Source organism: Melopsittacus undulatus, chromosome 3, assembly GCF_012275295.1.
Source record: "Melopsittacus undulatus isolate bMelUnd1 chromosome 3, bMelUnd1.mat.Z, whole genome shotgun sequence".
Classification (NCBI taxonomy): Eukaryota; Metazoa; Chordata; class Aves; order Psittaciformes; family Psittaculidae; genus Melopsittacus; species Melopsittacus undulatus.
This window is the reverse complement of record NC_047529.1, coordinates 37,205,358-37,222,422: the sequence shown is the minus strand read 5'-3', so window position 1 is coordinate 37,222,422 and position 17,065 is coordinate 37,205,358. Positions and strand designations below refer to the sequence as shown.

The 17,065-nt window shown below is 42.7% G+C and overlaps 2 protein-coding genes across 4 annotated transcripts; both read left to right on the top strand.

The window, feature by feature from the left end:
* Positions 1–724: 724 nt before the first annotated feature.
* On the top strand, positions 725–6,056 carry LOC101870732 (glutathione S-transferase-like). The gene is made up of 7 exons (XM_005153204.3): positions 725–881; positions 1,914–2,037; positions 2,860–2,911; positions 3,294–3,426; positions 4,272–4,413; positions 5,300–5,431; positions 5,746–6,056. The coding sequence occupies exons 2-7, from the start codon at positions 1,951–1,953 to the stop codon at positions 5,863–5,865; spliced, it is 666 nt and encodes a 221-aa protein (XP_005153261.2). The 5' UTR covers positions 725–881; positions 1,914–1,950; the 3' UTR covers positions 5,866–6,056.
* Positions 6,057–7,346: 1,290 nt separating this feature from the next.
* LOC117435961 (glutathione S-transferase-like) lies at positions 7,347–15,722 on the top strand. Of its 3 annotated transcripts, none has more exons than XM_034061050.1 (7): positions 7,347–7,494; positions 10,564–10,670; positions 11,742–11,793; positions 12,035–12,167; positions 13,265–13,406; positions 14,266–14,397; positions 15,148–15,722. In XM_034061050.1, exons 2-7 carry the CDS (start codon positions 10,584–10,586, stop codon positions 15,268–15,270), a joined length of 669 nt encoding a protein of 222 aa, XP_033916941.1. In that variant the 5' UTR covers positions 7,347–7,494; positions 10,564–10,583; the 3' UTR covers positions 15,271–15,722. The 3 variants fall into 3 exon arrangements, with proteins under 3 accessions (XP_033916941.1, XP_033916940.1, XP_033916939.1); XM_034061049.1 differs by having other exon boundaries at positions 7,494–7,604; XM_034061048.1 differs by lacking the exon at positions 7,347–7,494 and adding an exon at positions 7,526–7,643.
* The last annotated feature ends 1,343 nt before the right edge of the window (positions 15,723–17,065 follow it).

The window sequence follows — 17,065 nt, the reverse complement described above, 5'->3', positions numbered from 1 at the left end:
AGATTTGTGTTTGGTAGACTACAATTCATACAACCTCCCTGTGTAATACAAGAAGAATATATTAGCTCACAGTTACATCCAGGCTGATTCAGCAGAATTTTACACAGCATGTTGACCTTGCCTACAAGTGATACCTACAACAGTATTGACAAGCCAGATTAGATAAGCAGCATGATGCAAGTGAGTTAATGAAGATCAAAGGTTGATACAGTTATCTGAAGAAATCAGTCAGCAGTGCAGAGGGCAGTTTGTCTTCTGACACTGCTTTTCATTCACTGTCCCCTACCGTTGTCTCTGGTACATTTTCACCTAGTCAGATCCATGGAAACATTTTTGAGAACACAGAAAAAACACTTCTGTGTCCAGGAATGAAATACAGAATAAAAATATCCTGAAGGAATATCCTGCTTCACTAAGGAAGGAACCTTATGTAGGACTCAAGCTGAATTAGTTGATGTGACTTTTATAAAACTGCAATCTATTAAAAGTAAAAAAAACCCAAACTACAAAATATTAAAATCAATTGTTTATTGCTATCTCAGCATTTTTTAAATCAGGGGAGCTTTTCAGCTCTTCTGGTTATTTGAAGGAGCAGGTTGTCAAACAATGAAAATAGGAAGCAACAGTTTTCTGCTGGCACAGAAGTTCCAAATAACCATGACTCTCATGAATTTCACATTTGCACGTTGTCAGCATGAGTCAGGAATTTATTTCCTATAGGTGAGAAGTGACTAAACAGACATAATTGTTTTCATTTGTTTAAGAAATAGGAGTCTCCCAAAGAGAACTGTTTGCGATTCCCTTTGTAGGAGGGGCTACAGAACTATATAATCTCAAGGCAAAGCTGCTGAGAGCTCAGAGTGAGCTCTACTGTGTACAAGGTAAGCTTTTTTGCATAGGAGTAAGCAATTGGTGTAATTGAAACTGAGTCAGTGAATGGGTTTTATTGATTACTTGTCTGTACTTTACTAACATGGTTATGTGAGTGGTTATGTTAAATTATTGATCAACTGCTTCCTAGGTGTACAGATTTAAGATAAATGTAGATCTCAAAAGTGGAGAGATTCCTCTCACCTTCTTCCTATTTCACAGAAAATACGTTATTTACAAGGGGAATATGGTGGGGTTTTAGCTATTTTCTTTTTGCTACTGTTAATGCTTTAGTTTTATTGTTGACATGATGCTAATAACCATGAAGCTAGTACAAACTAAGCACTGTCTACATGTATGCTGCTGATATGCATGCACTGACTCTGGGGGCATGACAGCCTCTCTACAAACTGTTCTTGCTTTAAATTCCAGCAGAATTGGAACTGTCCAAGCAGGTAGTGCATGTTGGCTCTGCCTGTGGTAAAGGGAAATCTAATATTACCTTACACGAAATTAAATTTTATGTCTTCAGATGCTTGCCTAAAGAAACGGGAGCAGTGGGGAATGTTGTAAATGAAACTGAATGCTTACAGTGGGGGTAACAGGAAGGCCTGTTACCTTATAATAGAGCATAATGGCTGCTGAAGAAAGCACAGCAATAGGGGAGCTCATGTTGTGTGTCTGATTACACAGTAATCTATCTAGAGATTATGCCAAAATAAAGAGAGCAGTGTATCTCACATGCTCTGTGTTTTTTGGTCAGAGCAAAACAGTTTGGGATGCAAATGGGTTTTGATTTGCTTGTTCTCTGACATGGGTCAATTGCTTCCAGTACGGTTTTGCTTAACTAACCTGCACATGTAAAAGACATTCTAAGGCTAAATGATACAATGCAGTCCCTCAGTATAGTCTTTTACCTCCTCTTCTAATGTGATGAGAGTCTTGGACGATAAATTATTGGTTTCAAACAAGACAACTTTGAACAATGCTTGAGAACTTGTTAGACCCTCAAAACCCACATTCTAAATCTTTGTTTTGCAAAGCTTATTTTATTCCAGACAGTAGGAGATCAGTGGAAGCATGTCTGGGAAGCCCAAGCTGCACTACATCAATGGACGAGGCCGAATGGAATCAATACGGTGGCTACTAGCCGCAGCTGGGGTTGAGGTTTGTCCTGTGTTTTATAATAAGAGCATCTGACATACGTATTTTCACTGTTCCTTATACAAAATGTGACTGACCGGCACTTTCAGGCTCTGCATTTAGTGTTTTGCTGACCAAGCCAACAATGACTAGCTTACCCTAAACAGGCGGCCAAGTTCCCATTTCAGTTCCAAGTACCATGTGCCAGGCACACTGGTAGCACCATAAATGCCTCTCCCCAGTAGCCAGTGAAAGCAAAAACCCAAAACGACAGCAGCAGAACTTGGTCTCTCATCTTTTGATCACAGGAGTTGAGCACTTTCCATTTTGAAGACCCCCAGTTAAATCCCAATGTCCAAAATAGCATAAAAAAAAAGTTCTATGGAATATCTGTGGTAGTGTGGGGGATCTGTGTGTTTTAAGAGCTGTGAGTTTCTGTCACAGTACTGGGCAGTATGCCGGAAAGCTACATAGGATACTCGATCTCTTCTCTTTGCCTCTCCTTTTGCCAGCACAGTTGTGCTGCTTCAGTGTGAATTTACCTACCTTCCTTTCTCTCAGCACTGACATCAGAAGTGGAACAGTTACTGTTTGCTCAGTAGATAGGGTTTTGTGCCTTTCAGTCACATCAGCTTTAGCCAAAATCTCACCTGCACAGAAATATGAATCACATCTGAGAGGGAAGAGGAGAGGCTGTGACAATGGCAAAACAGATTTTTGAAGATATAACTTCCAAATCTGATTTATTTTGAAAAAATAAAATTCCCCAAAACACAGCTTTTTGTCTCATGCAAAGCAGAAGCTAAAATATGCAGTGATAACACATTTTTTCTTTACTTCCTGCAGTTTGAAGAATGTTTTCTGGAAACAAAGGATGATCTGACAAAGTTACAGAAGGGTAAGTTTCCTTCATTTTTTAATAATTAGGTAATACTATATACAGGTAATAGAACACCGAAGAAGTCTTACTTCTGTAAGTCCACTGAGCAGCAACCTTAACCCACAGAAACTCTTATTTCATAGTCTTTGTGTTTGCTGATGAAATTAACAGTGAAAATGATGAAAATGATGAACAGGTTTTTGATCTCTCACGAGTTTAGCAGTGGACTTGACAGTACTGAGTTAATGGTTGGACTTGATGATCTTCAGGGTCTTTTCCAACCTAAATGATCCCATGATTCTACATTAAAAAAATATACGTGTGTTTCCTTTGCCAAACACACACTAACAGTTCTCATTCAAATACTGAATGTCTCTTTGTCTTGTCCCCTTTTCACTAGATGGATCCCTGCTGTTTCAGCAAGTGCCAATGGTGGAGATTGATGGAATGAAGATGGTGCAGTCAAGAGCCATTGGCAACTACATAGCAGCAAAGTACAACCTCTATGGGAAGGACCTGAAGGAGAGAGCCCTGTACAGTAATAGTACCATATTTTCCTGTTAGGCTACAGTTAATACTACTGCTCTGTGTTAACACAAGATATCCCAGCTCATAGTTAGATTCAGGGTGATATAGCAGCTTCCCATGTAGCATGTTTTAACTGTGACTGCAGGTACAGTTGTATTACAACAGTAATAACCAGCTACATTAGCTGGGCAACACAGTGCAAGGGAGTTCATGAAGAACAAAGGTCAATAGAGCTAACAGAAGAAAGCAGTCAGGAGCGCAGACTGTCTTATAAGGCAGCTTTTCATTTTCTCCCGCAGTTGGCAGCAACAGGTATTTTCACCACATCAAATTCAGGGAAATGTCTTCAAAGGAAACAAAAGCCTTGTCTAATAATCAGGAATTAAGAGTTAGAATTACTAATTGATTATTAAATGACAGGGCTTCTAGGCCACATGGTTTGACCTGAATTATTTTTAAATGCTTCAAGTTAATTAGCATTGGTAAACATGTTAAGATATTTGTTAGGATCTGTATGGACCCATTGTTTAACTTGCCACCATGTCTGACTAGATTTTAACACATTTGGATGACACCATCCTTAATGCAATCTTAATACAGAGAAGTATCACTCCTAGTCAAAAATTAAAGGAGTGCAGTCTTCTAGTTTTTTGTAGGCACTTTGCACTTTTCTTTCACCCATGCTCTCCTGTCCAGAAGCTACTGCACCCCAGGGAGAACTGCTACAAGCTAAGCATACTGGATAGAAGAGGCAAAGAGTTCCCAACATCTCCGTGGGGTTATGGCAGTAGCTATTGTGCTATTTCAACCTACTGTGTTTGACTTAACCAAATGGATTTATTCTTTTCAGAATTGATATGTATGTGGAAGCAATAATAGATTTGAATGAGTTACTGATGATGTATACTTTCCAGCCAGCGGATAAAAAGCAACAACATTTTGCTAATCTTGTGGACAAGGCCACAAACAGATACTTCCCAGTCTTCGAGAAGGTATGTGGCAAAGATGTAGTAGCTTAATTAATACTGTTTTCCTGAAGCTCTATCCTGGATCTACACAAACACTTTTTACTGGGGAAAACAGAGAAGAAAAATTACCACTAACATATAAATGCTATGGTTTGGTGGGACTGGGATGACGATGGAGATAAGACACTACATAGGGGACAGCAGGCACTACAAATCTAGGAGAGAGATGCAAAGCTGCAAAATCCCAGGACACACTGAGCTCCCCAGATGTCCATGTTGCAGTCTGTGTGTTGTTTCAGACAAAAGACACTATAGCATCAGCTTTTACATAAAGCTTCCTCCTGAAATGCAGAACCCCTTCTACCATTCGTGCTGTGTAAAAGCATTATAGCTCCTTCTGTAACAAAAGGGAGGATGCATTAGCCTGGTGTCAAGACCCTGAGGCACAGGTTATATAGACAGATCTCCTGGATTCCTCTAATTAAAGAGGAAACAGGTGAGAAGGCATCCGCCCATAATTTTAAAGAGTCCACGATACTCTATGCCCTGGGCTGAACTTAAGCGTCTTGTAAATCTTGTACAGGCATTCCCAGTGACAGTTATATGGTTATATCCCACAAAGCCTTCAACACAGGAGTGCTGACTACAGGAGCTACAGAAGTGAAGGCAAGAAGGGTACAACTGATCTGGCAGAAAGAAATGCAGAAGAGCAAGGGCTGAGAAATTATGCCTAGGATGACAGTGTGGTCAAGTTGTTCATTTGAACTACAGATTCAAATTAACACTTCCTGCTTTTTCTCCATCCTTCCCTTCTTTAAGGATAACTCTATGCAGTGTATGACCTTGCTCTGAAGATAAAGTAAGTTACAGAAAGGGAAAAAAATAATCATTTCTGGTTCTCTGGTTTTAGGTTTTGAAAGACCATGAACAGGACTTTCTTGTGGGCAATCAGTTTAGCAGGGCAGATGTGCAGTTACTTGAAAGCCTTTTAATGGCAGAAGAGTGCAAGCCTGATATCCTTGCCAAGTTTCCTCTCTTGCAGGTAACTGATGGACAGTTCTAACAGACAATGAATCAAGGGAGCACCACTGATTTAAACTGGCTGAGAAATATAGGAGAGTGGGTGGGTGAGTGCAGAAGTGACAGAAAAAATAAAGTATCCTAACTACTTTTATCTGTCCTCAAATACTGGTGGTTATTGCTGCCAGTGCAGCCACAAATGAATAACAGGACAAAGCATACAGATTCTTCTGCATGATGGACCCATAATGTTACTTTTATGGCATTGATAACATCTTAGTATCTGACAGCTACCATTGTTCTTAAGCATAGTGCTGTCTTTGTTTCATTTTGTAGAGTTTTAAAGCAAGAATAAGCAATATTCCCACAATAAAGAAATTCCTGCAGCCTGGCAGCCAAAGGAAACCACCACTACAAGAGAAAGATTTACCAAAAATAATGAAAATATTCCACTGAGCGGCAACCTTAACCCACAGAAACTCTTATTTCGTAGTCTTTGTGTTTGCTGAAATGGTGAAAATAATGAAAATGGTGAACTGGTTTGTGATCTCTTTCCTTAACTACAAGACTGTTTTTAGCCCTCTGCAAATACTTCCAAATTAAATCTACACAAGCATATCAGCAAAGGAAATAGCTCACTGCACTGGGGGGGGGGGGGGGGGGGGGCGGGGGGGGGGGGGGCGGGGGGGGGCTCTGCACAACACAGGATGTCTTAAATTACTTGAGAAAATACAGAAATAAAGTCTTACAATTGACACACAAAAGCAGTTTGTTCAATGACTTCTTGCTGTTACTTATATGCCCAAGAGCTCTCTGGTTTTGTCTTTCTGGCATTCCCAAGAGCTGCTGGAAAATGAAAACAGCTTAGCCCTAACACTGGGTGGTGATACGTTTATTCTGCGAAATGCTGGGAGAAATCTGCAGGCTCTGGTTTGATGGGGATGACAGATTTGGATTCAGCTTTCCTCTGAACTAGGAGTATACTGGGCCAAAGGTCATATTGCAGAACTGTTCTGTCAGCAGGCATTTAAACCCATGTACTGTAGGTTCACCAATATTTCTTTTACCAAAAGGGCTATTGTAGCAGCTAAAAGCACTTCACAAACTTGACTGTGGAATGAATACTTGTCACTAATTGTCAACTGTAGAATTTACTGTTTCAGGAAGGAAGAGTCAAAAGGTGTCAGAGGTTAGTAAGACCTTGAGACATAGGACTTCATGTTGGCTTACGTGAATATATACAACTCAGTTAAATGTAAGCTGAATTAGAATCACTTAAACTCTGCTAGTGAGATAACAGAAACTTGGTAATATTACGAATAATAATATACATAAATATGCATGTTATTTAAACACCAAATCAACCAAGTTTGTAAATGCAACAGCCAGTGCCCTAAACCCAACCAGCACTCTGATACTGGCAGTTTTATGCTGAGCAAACTCGGCACACTGAAACTCTTGCTAACCCAGGTAGTTTCTTTATACTAAATGCACTGTGTGGAACCAGTTTTTACCATCAGGAATGGAAAAACACACAGTTTTCCTGCAGCAGAGCACGCACCCGAGTTGCTACAAGAGCCCTTTCCATCCCACCTCAGGCAGTGCACCCAGCTGCTGAGCAGTCAGAAACCCGAGCTGGGAAGCTTAGCCGTGGCTGCCGGCTCTCTGCGAGCTCCCCTGCACAGCCAAGCCTTTGGGAGCCTGCGAATAGACCCAGCCTTCGGCCTCGCAGAGCCAGAGCCCCTAGCACACGGGCAGTGGGGTGTCCTCACGCAAGGACTGCGGCCTAGGCCTCTCCTCCGGCCACGCCACCTCTGGGAACCCCACTGCCGCCTCGGGCCATCGGAGCCTTCCATCTGCGCCAGGGGCCGTGTCCCTCTGGGGCGCAGCCGTGGCATGCGGCCGACCTCGGACCCGGCCCTCTGCGAAGAGTGGCTTCGCAAGACTTCAGGACAAGGCCGCGGCAACTCTTCTTTCCCCAGCCGCGCTCGCAGGGCTCAGGGACGCTGTTTACCGGCGGAAAGCCAGGCCCCGCTAGCCCCGTGCGGCTCACACGCCACGGCTGAGAGCGAGGGCGGGCAGGAGGTCGGCCGGCCAGTGCGATCGCGGAGGGGAGGGGCGGCGAGGCGGAGAGGACGGTCCCTGCGGGTCTGTCTGGGCAGCTCGCTCTGCCGGTGGTGCGGTCTGTGCGCAGGGTACGGGTGGCGGTCCTGGGGAGTTTCGTGGCTTGACCGGTAGGCTGGAGTGAGGGGGGTGGAGGGGGACCGGTACCGGCCCGGGAGAGGGTGTGAGGTGTGCTGCGACGCGAGGCTCTATGGCGGCGGGTTCCCGGCTAGAGCGGTGTCCCGCCGCCAGCAGGAGGGGACACCGGCGGGTGCGCGGTGCTTGTCCGGCTGGGTACGGAGGGTCGGGCTGGGCTGCATTGGGCATGGCTGCCAGCTTTCTCCAGGCCACCGTGCGGGGCGGAGGGCGGCTAGCCGGTGCCCTTTGCCGGGAGGACGAAAGGCAAGGCTCGTGTCAGAGCGGTTTGTAGTTCAGGGTGAGCTGCTGCAGGGACCCAGGCAGGGCAGGGAGGGTGTGCGTGGGGGCGCTTTGTGGGTGTGCATGGGGCCTGTGCTGGGAGGTCCTTGTGCTTGAGCAGCCCTGTGTGAGGGGTGTGTGAGGAACAAAGCAGAGAACTGCTTTGGGATCCACATCCAATTAGGAAGCAAGGTTAAGGTCTTGTAGCAGATTATGGGATTGCTGTTAGATTCACTTGTTTCTTCCTGGAGGGCTGCTGCCTGAATTGTTTTGGACAAAACAGGCTGATTTTTAAAACAACAGATTGCAGCAGTAGCTGTCACTGCCCTGGTGGAGGTCCAGGGAAGATCCCGATGCACTAGCACATCGAGAAAGTTTGTGATTTGTTTTCAGGTCAATTATTGCTATTCAAGAAAGGCAATTTACCAACATTACCACTCTTTCATGACTCACCGCTCTACAAAGAGATAGTTGTTGCGGAGCAGGAACAGAGTGGCCAAAGTACTTTGCAACGGTGTGTGAGTGTTCAGTCTAAGCCGCAAGGTCAGTCCTGAAGCAGTACAGTTCCAGAAAAATGTAAACTTTTTCCTGCCAGCACAGAAAGCCTCAACCCTTGGCCAATCCCCACAAGGAACTGTGATGAACAAGTGCAGGTTATGTTGGTACCTGGGCTTTTTCCCACTGACCCTTGCTCTGCACTTTGGCTTCCGCAGGTGATTGCAGTGGAGCACTGAGGTGACATGGGCCAGCAGCGCTCTGTCTGGGCTGATTTTTATCAGCTCTACCTCTGCTTTGGAGAGAGGTTAGGGAAGTTTGCTCTTTCTGCTTACGCTAGTCTGTAACTGTAGGTTGTTTCCCAGCCTTGATCCCATGTGCTGAAGGTTAGAGTGCTTGTCCAGTCTGTGAGTGCCCCGATGCACTTCTCTCACTGGAGTGGAGTTGAGGCTGGCATCTACTTGCTGAGCACCAGGGAATGAAGGTTTTCTTCAAGTATGAAAGATTGAGAGCACTTTCACTTGGTATAATATAACTCAGACACACGGGAACTAGAAATGGAGTGTAGGTGATGCTCTTCTGTATGTGGGGCCTGGTAAAGGTGGTTGTGATGCGGTGGTTCTCTAAATGCCTTATCTATGCACCCTGTTGCTCTTGGGGTAGACAGGAATCTATGCAGACATCCAGCAGCTGTAGACTAGATGCCAAGTCAAAAGCATCAAGACATAATCAAGTCTTTATTATTGAGCACATATTTATGTGTCAGGGGAACTTTGTTGCAAGAGACTGAGGTGTCTGGGATACAGGCATTGCCAGGGCTAGGTGGATGTGCGGCAGGGGTTTTGCAGACCCGTTTTTTTGGATGGGGGCACCAGGTTTCTTCTGTGAGTCCAGCCCTGAGTAGAACAATGGCCGTTTGCTATAGGGCCTATTGAAGATACAACCCTACACAAGCGACTTAAGTGGAGAAGGCCATGGATGCGGTCTCCCCTTTCACTGTTGTCCTGTTTGGTCCTCTTCATTGACTGGAATTATGGCCAAAGTTTCCACTTTATGGCTAAATTACAAACTGTGAAGTCTATCCAAGAATAAATAAGCCTGCCTGTACACAGATGAAACCTTTGCTTAGTGATGAATCACTCTGTCACACTGTCTTCTGTTAAACCTGCTTCATTCTCCTGGGATCCGTTAGTAATAAGAGTACAGTGCTAGCTTTGTTTCCAGCACCGGGCAAGCTCGCGTCAGCTGCTGAGTTCATACTATGGCATGTGACTGCATTGATAAGTGAAATTTGAAAGAGCAAAGTGTTTCATCCCAGTGCCATCATCTGGTGCGCTGACTTCAGTTCCCTGCTGCTGGGGGCATTGACCCATTTGTTTGGATTTGATTGGAAAGCTATGTTTTTAGGGCAAAGAGGATATAAATCCCTGTTACAGTTTAACTGTTGTTCGTGAAATTGGAATGGGTGTTAAGACAGTGCAGGTTATCTCTAATGCATATATTGTGATTTGGCTAGTGGTCAAAACAGAGCTAGGTACATATGGAAGTCAGTAGGCCTGGTGAAATATATTCTGGAATATATATTGCCGTTATAAGTGCATATTTGTACAGGCACAGGAGCACAGAACTCTGAACTGTCATCATGAGAAAGGGGAAAGTAACGCTGTTGCCTCTGGGTTGATGTTCTGGTGAAGCGATTCATGTGACACGGCACATTTTCAAGACCGGTATGCCGTGAGTGCTCTGACAAAACCAAGCACCTACTGAAGAGACTGTATCAGTACAAGGCAAAAAAGTGTTTATTCAGGATTACATTGCAGTTCTGCTTTGGCTGTAGAGCTCTTGCAGCTATGTTTGTATTTTTAAAGATATGTGTATAATTTAAACATATACATATGAATTTAGGTGCTTATTACATTCTCTCATTCTCTTTTGAATTGTTGCATGTTCTGGTATGTGTACTCCGTCTTTTTCTACACTAACCCACAGGAAACTTGGTTGCATCAAGTATAAAGGCCTTGATTGCCCTTTTACCCTGACTTTCATCCAACTGTATTGAGTAGTTTGGAGTGGAAGATTTAAAATGCTTATTTAAAAAATATTTCCTTCTCTATAAGATCTTTCTCTTGAATTTGTCAGGAAAAAAGAAGTCTGAGATCATGGCAGGGAAGCCCAAGCTGCACTATTCCAATGCAAGGGGGAGGATGGAGTCAATCCGATGGCTGTTAGCAGCAGCTGGTGTTGAGGTGTGTACCTTTTTTATAAAGTGATCAGATTAATCTGTGATTTAAATATACCCTTTGGAAAGGATTCCCAATTACATCTGTGTTTAGAGTTACACTCATCACATATTGTGATGCAGAATGCTTAGAGTCGGTGATACGCTCTCTTCTGTTGTATTTAATGTATTTCATGACTAATTAGTTGCACAGTAAAAGGGTTTTAACATACAAAGATATTTGTTAAGTATAGTTTTTGAAATGTACTTTAAGCTGAGATCTTAAACTGTTGCTGCACACCACAGCTGTGTATCTCTTTTTTTTGAATGTTCATTACTTCCCTGTGTCTCATGATTATTCTGTACTGAAAGACCATGGCTACCACATGAAAACCTTTAGAACATTATCTCCAAAGTGCTTGTCATTCCTTTGGTTAGGACCCAAGTCATCAGATAAATCAGCAGAGCTGCCCTGAAGGCAGTAGGGAGATACCCATATTCACATCAGGGGAAAACCATCCTAAGGAGTCCTAATTTCTACATTCAGTTTTTGTTTAAATATGCTGCTTTCAAAATGTTTTCTCAGAAACTCTTTATACTCTGTTGGAAATAAAAGGGGGGGGGGTATATTAATGGTTTTCATTTGTGAACACTGGAGACAGAGAAGCTGCAGAGAACAATTGCTGAGGAAACAAAGATCTTGCCCTCATTAAAAAGAAAATAAATATGCCAGGAGGTGTAAAGAGGGACATAAATGGTGTGTAACAGGCATAACTTATTAAGAAATATCAGTATTTCCTGTTGTATCAGCTGCTTTTAAGTGAATGATTTGTTCTCTATTAATTGCTTGTGCAGGCAAGTAGACTGGTCTTCATAACCAGGGAGCGTTTGTGAAGTGTAAAGCATTGTACATTGCTATGGGCTTGGGGACACTTATCATCCTGGATTATTTGCTGGAAGAGAGATGAAGGAGTAGGGGTCAATGCAGTCATGACAAGTATGGGGAAGAGTGTGGAGAGATGTATTTATCTTCCAGACTTCCTTCCACTTTTCCATGTTTTTTTGTGACATACTGTTGTTTTTTATCATTGTTTTTCAGTTTGAGGAACAATTCATAGAAAAGAAGGAAGACCTAGAAAAATTACGCAATGGTGAGTCTATAAATGGTACCCTAAGCATAAACTCACACCAATATAACAAAGGTAACAGAGGTATAACAGGTGATATTTGTGTAACTTCTCCAGTACAATGTAACCTGTAAAAAGAAGAGATGGGAGACCTGTTTGCTTGCGGATGCATTCATGCCTCAGAATTGGAAATGTCTTGATGTATTACTGTGTCTCTCTCAGATTCAGCATAGTAGTGAATAGTTTGCTTCCTTGTCTTCCCAAGATGGATACCTGCTATTTCAGCAAGTGCCCATGGTGGAGATCGATGGGATGAAGATGGTGCAAACAAGAGCCATTGCCAGCTACATAGCTGGGAAGTACAACCTCTATGGAAAAGACCTGAAGGAGAGAGCCTGGTAGAGTAACAGTGCATACTAACCTTGCTAATACTGTGCCATAATTTTTAATATTTGTGAGAAGAATATTGCTTTGAAATACCTGCATGTAAAGATGCCTGTACATCTGCTCGTGCTTTGCCTCCTCAGATCCAGGGACTGGGTAAATGAACTTTGTGATTGAAAAATGATTGTTAATTGTCAACATGGTGAGAATGTCGCAGTTGCCTTCAGGCTCATTTGATTTCACAGAGACCAGAAGTGCATTAAGTTCCTGGGCAACTGCAAGACCTTTATACAACAATAAAGGCTAATTACCTTAGGTGGTTTGGGGTATTTTTTTCCTCTTTAACTGAGAAAACAGTAGAAAAAACCCACAGCTGCCTGCAAAAAATGAAGTGTCTTTAATTGTTCTAATTTCCTTTTTTTTAAATGTGAAGAATCCTTCAATCTGATCTTAAAAATGACATGTTCAGTGGCTTAAGCTACTGAAAGTTAAACCAGTAGTTTCCTAGTATTACTTTGCTTTGTAAGTTGTGGCTATTTTCCATTATGATAATTAAAGGGCTAATGCAAAAGCAAAAATCCTTATTTTGTAAACCAAACAACAGTAATGAAAGACTGCCTAACCTGACTGCCACTTACTGTAAAGGGCTTCTTCTGCAACAGTGGAGGTGCAACACCAGAGACTCTGGGGATTATTATGGACTGACATGTCTGAACTGGCAGTTGGTAACTGGGATCCTTCCATGATTAGACCTCAGAGCTGGTTTTTATCTTTTTTCTCTAGTGTGGCTTATATACGTGGTCTTTTGTCCCATGACACAGATGAACAGATTGTCAACAAGGAACAGTGTGAACTTCACTTGAAATACCTCAGTTGCAAGCTCTGACATATACCTTGCTTGTTGCACAAACTGTGAGCCTGTTTGTAGAGATCTGTGCTTTGACAAACAAATGGACCTGGAATCCAAGTGGAAGAACAAGAAAGCAAACAAGTGTCTTCTGTTACGTTCACTAATAAGCATTCTACTTGGTGATTGCTTCAGCACTGTCTTTCAGGAAAACAATAAAAACAAAATGGTAAAATGAGAAATATGAAATATTTTTGTTTTCAGGATTGATATGTATGTGGAGGGAACAAAAGACCTGATGGACATGATTATGTATCTCCCTTTTCAACCAGCTGACACGAAAGGAAAGAATCTTGCCTTAATCATTGAACGAGCTACAACCAGATACTTTCCTGTTTATGAAAAGGTAAGTGCTAAAACACCAGTAGTCCACAAAGGCAGTAAAGTGGGGAACAGGTTCCCCCTGACTCCATTCCCCTGTCACCACACACCTCCATTTCAGATGGGAAGGTGACAGTGTAGCTCTGGAACTGTATGATGGAGTCAGTATTGAGCATGGAGGTGTAAGTAGTAAAATTGTCAGATTTTACTAGGGAAAATCAGGACTGGAGAAAGAATTGGCTTCCAAAGTTACATACTGATGTTCTAGTTTTAGCAAGCATTTGATAGTTAAGTTTAAGTGTAGCATTAGAGTAGCATAGGCACAGACATGTTTCCTTCTCTTGTTCATGTAATGTTCACCACAACTTGTTTGTTACAGCAGTTGGTGGCTTTGGCACGCTGTGATTCTTGCATCAGTAGTTTGCCGTGAAAGAGTCCTTCCATGCAGGGCGAAGGGTGGAAAGGCTGTTCTTTCACTCCTGACCTATTTCAAACTATAATCATCAAACTCAGATTTGTTCAAACAGATGGGAATTCACTTGACTTAAAAAAAAATTAAATTGAAATATCCTACAGGTAAACTCTCCTGGCTACCTCTTCCAGGTACTTTAGTCCTGTTTCTTTTGGGTGAATTAAGTCTTCTTCTAGTACTGGATTTGTTACAGCTACCTGCTGCAGTAGGTTAGAGTAAGTAACAGGACCACACACACTGAAACATGAGTTCTGATTTAAGCTTTTGTTGTGAGAATATCTATCACTTTCTGAGGGTATAGGTTCTTGCACGGATTTGCTCTCGCGTGTTTTTGTAGAAATCCATCTGTGATGAATATCTTGACAAAATTGTTACCTCCTGTAGACTTTTTAAACTTGTTTGTATTTTGAAGGTCTTAAAAGACCATGGCCAGGATTATCTTGTTGGCAACAAATTAAGCTGGGCAGACATCAATCTGCTGGAAGCCATTTTAATGGTAGAAGAATGTAAGCCTGGTATACTGTCTGCATTTCCCCTGCTACAGGTTAGTAATCATCGAGTCTCAATCTGGAATATGACAAATTTCACTGTCCAGTTTTAGAAGCTAATTGATGTTTAAATCTTTTGAACCACTGTACCATGTTACTGATAGTTCTCTGTCTATTTCTCTTGACAACAGTAATCTGACCACAGGCACACTGTGTTGCCTCCTATGGGCTCTCCTTTCTCCAGCTTGGTTTCCCTGAGCTGCTCTCAGCTGGCAGGAATTCACTTACTAATACTACCAGTTTGGTCCTGTAACTGCTCCTTCCATGCCTTCAAACACAGCAGTGAGCATCGGGAGGGGAAATCTGCAGCCTTTTGTGTCTGCAGTTCCTGTCCTTTTTGCTAGCAAAATTATGTTCTCAAGAAATTATATACAAGAGCTGTTAAGTTTCATATATTTTGTGTTTTGTGGTGCTTTGCACTGTGAATGAATCTTAACTCTTGAATATTGTTTTTTTCACATCCCCATTTGGGAAACTAAGGTAAACTTTGTAGCACCAGCGCTGCAGATCAGAATACTCGCACCTGCATTTTTGAAGGCGACTAGTATGTTGTAGGTGTATTTTTGCCCTTTATTATTTTTCCCAAAGGAAAATGCTGAGTGCTGAGCTGGCTGTAAGGGCTACTACCTTTTTGTGTTTAATAACCATGTCTGAGAAGTAAAAGTCCAAGTTCCCTGATTTTTAAGCTATCAGGGATGGAATTACAATTTCCTCACTCTCATTGGATTTACTGCTGCTTTTTACAGGCTTTTAAAGGAAGAACAAGCAACATTCCAACAATCAAAAAATTCTTACAGCCCGGCAGCCAGAGGAAGCCACCAATGGATGAGAAAACTGTTGCCATTGTGAAGAAGACATATGGTATCTAACTGTGCGGCTGCTTAAGATAACGTAATTGTAGTAGATTACCAGAGCTGTGCCTTATTAAGTGGAAATTGTATAGATGCATTCTGTAGTTTGCATCATATAGCCAGTGATGTCCTAATCATGGAAACAAAATACACTTTTAAGCTACAGAAAAAGTAAAATTTGTATAGGTTGAGTCCAGAAAATAGTATTTTGTGGAGCAGTTGCATGAGAAAAAGTTAGCTGATACTTTATGTTTCTTTGATGCCAGTATGTGCCTGGAAGTGTAAAATGTTTCAGCTACAGGTTCCAGAATACTGCAGAAAGATTCCCCTCCCCCTGCCCTTCATCAAGTAAATAAAAAATACTAATAAATTAAACTCATGATATGTGGAGACAGTGTTCTCACAGGAGAATGGATATTTGGTACATGAACTCTGAATAACTCTGAAAGATACAGCAAGGCCATGGGAGGCCCGAGGAAACTTAAGCAAGCAAGAAGAAGCTGGAATTCACTGAGTGATGAGAACTGTGGACTGTTGGCAAGCTTTCGAGGTTGAGTTCTCACACCTGTGCTTAACCAATTATATGTTAGTCACTAAGGGTCTTCAAGACAAGTATCCAATCTTGATATGCCAAATTACTGTAGGTGTGTGTAAGCAACAGCATATAAGGAGTTAATGCCTTGCAATAAATGGCTTTTTGTCTGATCATATTGGTCTCTGACTGAGTCCATTCCGCGGCAAATGGCACCTGAACAGGGACCCTCTATAAGTTCACATTGAAATGGAAGAGGGTGTGAATCGCTGGGCCGTGAAGAAATCGGCTGGAATCGATCTGGCTGGACCAAGATTGGGCGGCAGAAGCCTCGGAGGAGGGAATCCTCGGATCAGAGCCTTGTGAGCCCGGAAGACACTGTGCAGTGCAAATAAGTTGAGCAGCCGGACGGTTGGAAGGGAGCTTAAGGATGAAGAAGAAGTAATGCTGAAGCTCTTCCAACATATACTCTCTGTGAGAGGGACAGACTATGATGAAGCTATGCTAAAAAGATTGTTGCTCTGGAGTAAGGAGAAGGAATTAATTGTGAGAGTCGGCAAAGCTTTTAATCTCGAGACTTGGGAGAAAATTGCTAAGGAAGAAGCCTCTGATTTATGGATGTTTTCAGTCCTTAAGGTGAAGGGAGCAACCTTTAAAGAGACAGACTTAATGTTAGAATGGTCAAAGACTCATTACCCAGAGATTGATGAGTCTACTGGACTTGAGATCTCTTTGTGGAATGGGGCAGGAGTTAAACTGTGGAATGCAGCCACAAAAGGCAATGATGTTGTGAAAAGTTTGTTAGTCATTTGGAGAACTGTTCTAGAGATGTTAAAGTAAAAAAATGAGATCATGGGGACCAGCGCGCCCCCCCTGCCCCCCTCCCCGAATCTCCGCCGGTTGCTGCTATGGCTGCGAAGACTGAGAACAGGGATGAAGACGATCCTTTTGACCCAGGTACTGTTGACCCCAACAAGGAGCCTGTGCACGTTCATCAGTTTGCTGTTGCTGATCCTGAGATTCTGACGCCTGATAATGCTGATGCTGACCTGGATGGTGCTTTTGACCTGGAGCTTATTCATCCGGAAAAGAAGCCTGCTTTATATCTCCCAGATCCTCGTGATAAATGGGCAGCTGTAAAGGAAGAAGCGAGATGGGTGGGGGATGTGGATGTATTGCACAGTTCCCCGTGGTGTGTGTGCTTCCCACCCGAGATGGGAAGGTCTCTTGTATGCTCTTATCAGGGATATTGGGCAGAATGTGTCACACCGTGGAGTTGGG

Coding starts and splice junctions, on each gene's coding strand:
- LOC101870732 (XM_005153204.3), top strand. CDS start 1,951: ATGTCTGGGAAGCCCAAGCTGCACTACATCAATGGACGAGGCCGAATG. Junction 2,038..2,859: donor TAGCCGCAGCTGGGGTTGAG/GTTTGTCCTGTG, acceptor TACTTCCTGCAG/TTTGAAGAATGTTTTCTGGA. Junction 5,432..5,745: donor CCAAGTTTCCTCTCTTGCAG/GTAACTGATGGA, acceptor TTCATTTTGTAG/AGTTTTAAAGCAAGAATAAG.
- LOC117435961 (XM_034061050.1), top strand. CDS start 10,584: ATGGCAGGGAAGCCCAAGCTGCACTATTCCAATGCAAGGGGGAGGATG. Junction 10,671..11,741: donor TAGCAGCAGCTGGTGTTGAG/GTGTGTACCTTT, acceptor ATTGTTTTTCAG/TTTGAGGAACAATTCATAGA. Junction 11,794..12,034: donor CCTAGAAAAATTACGCAATG/GTGAGTCTATAA, acceptor TGTCTTCCCAAG/ATGGATACCTGCTATTTCAG.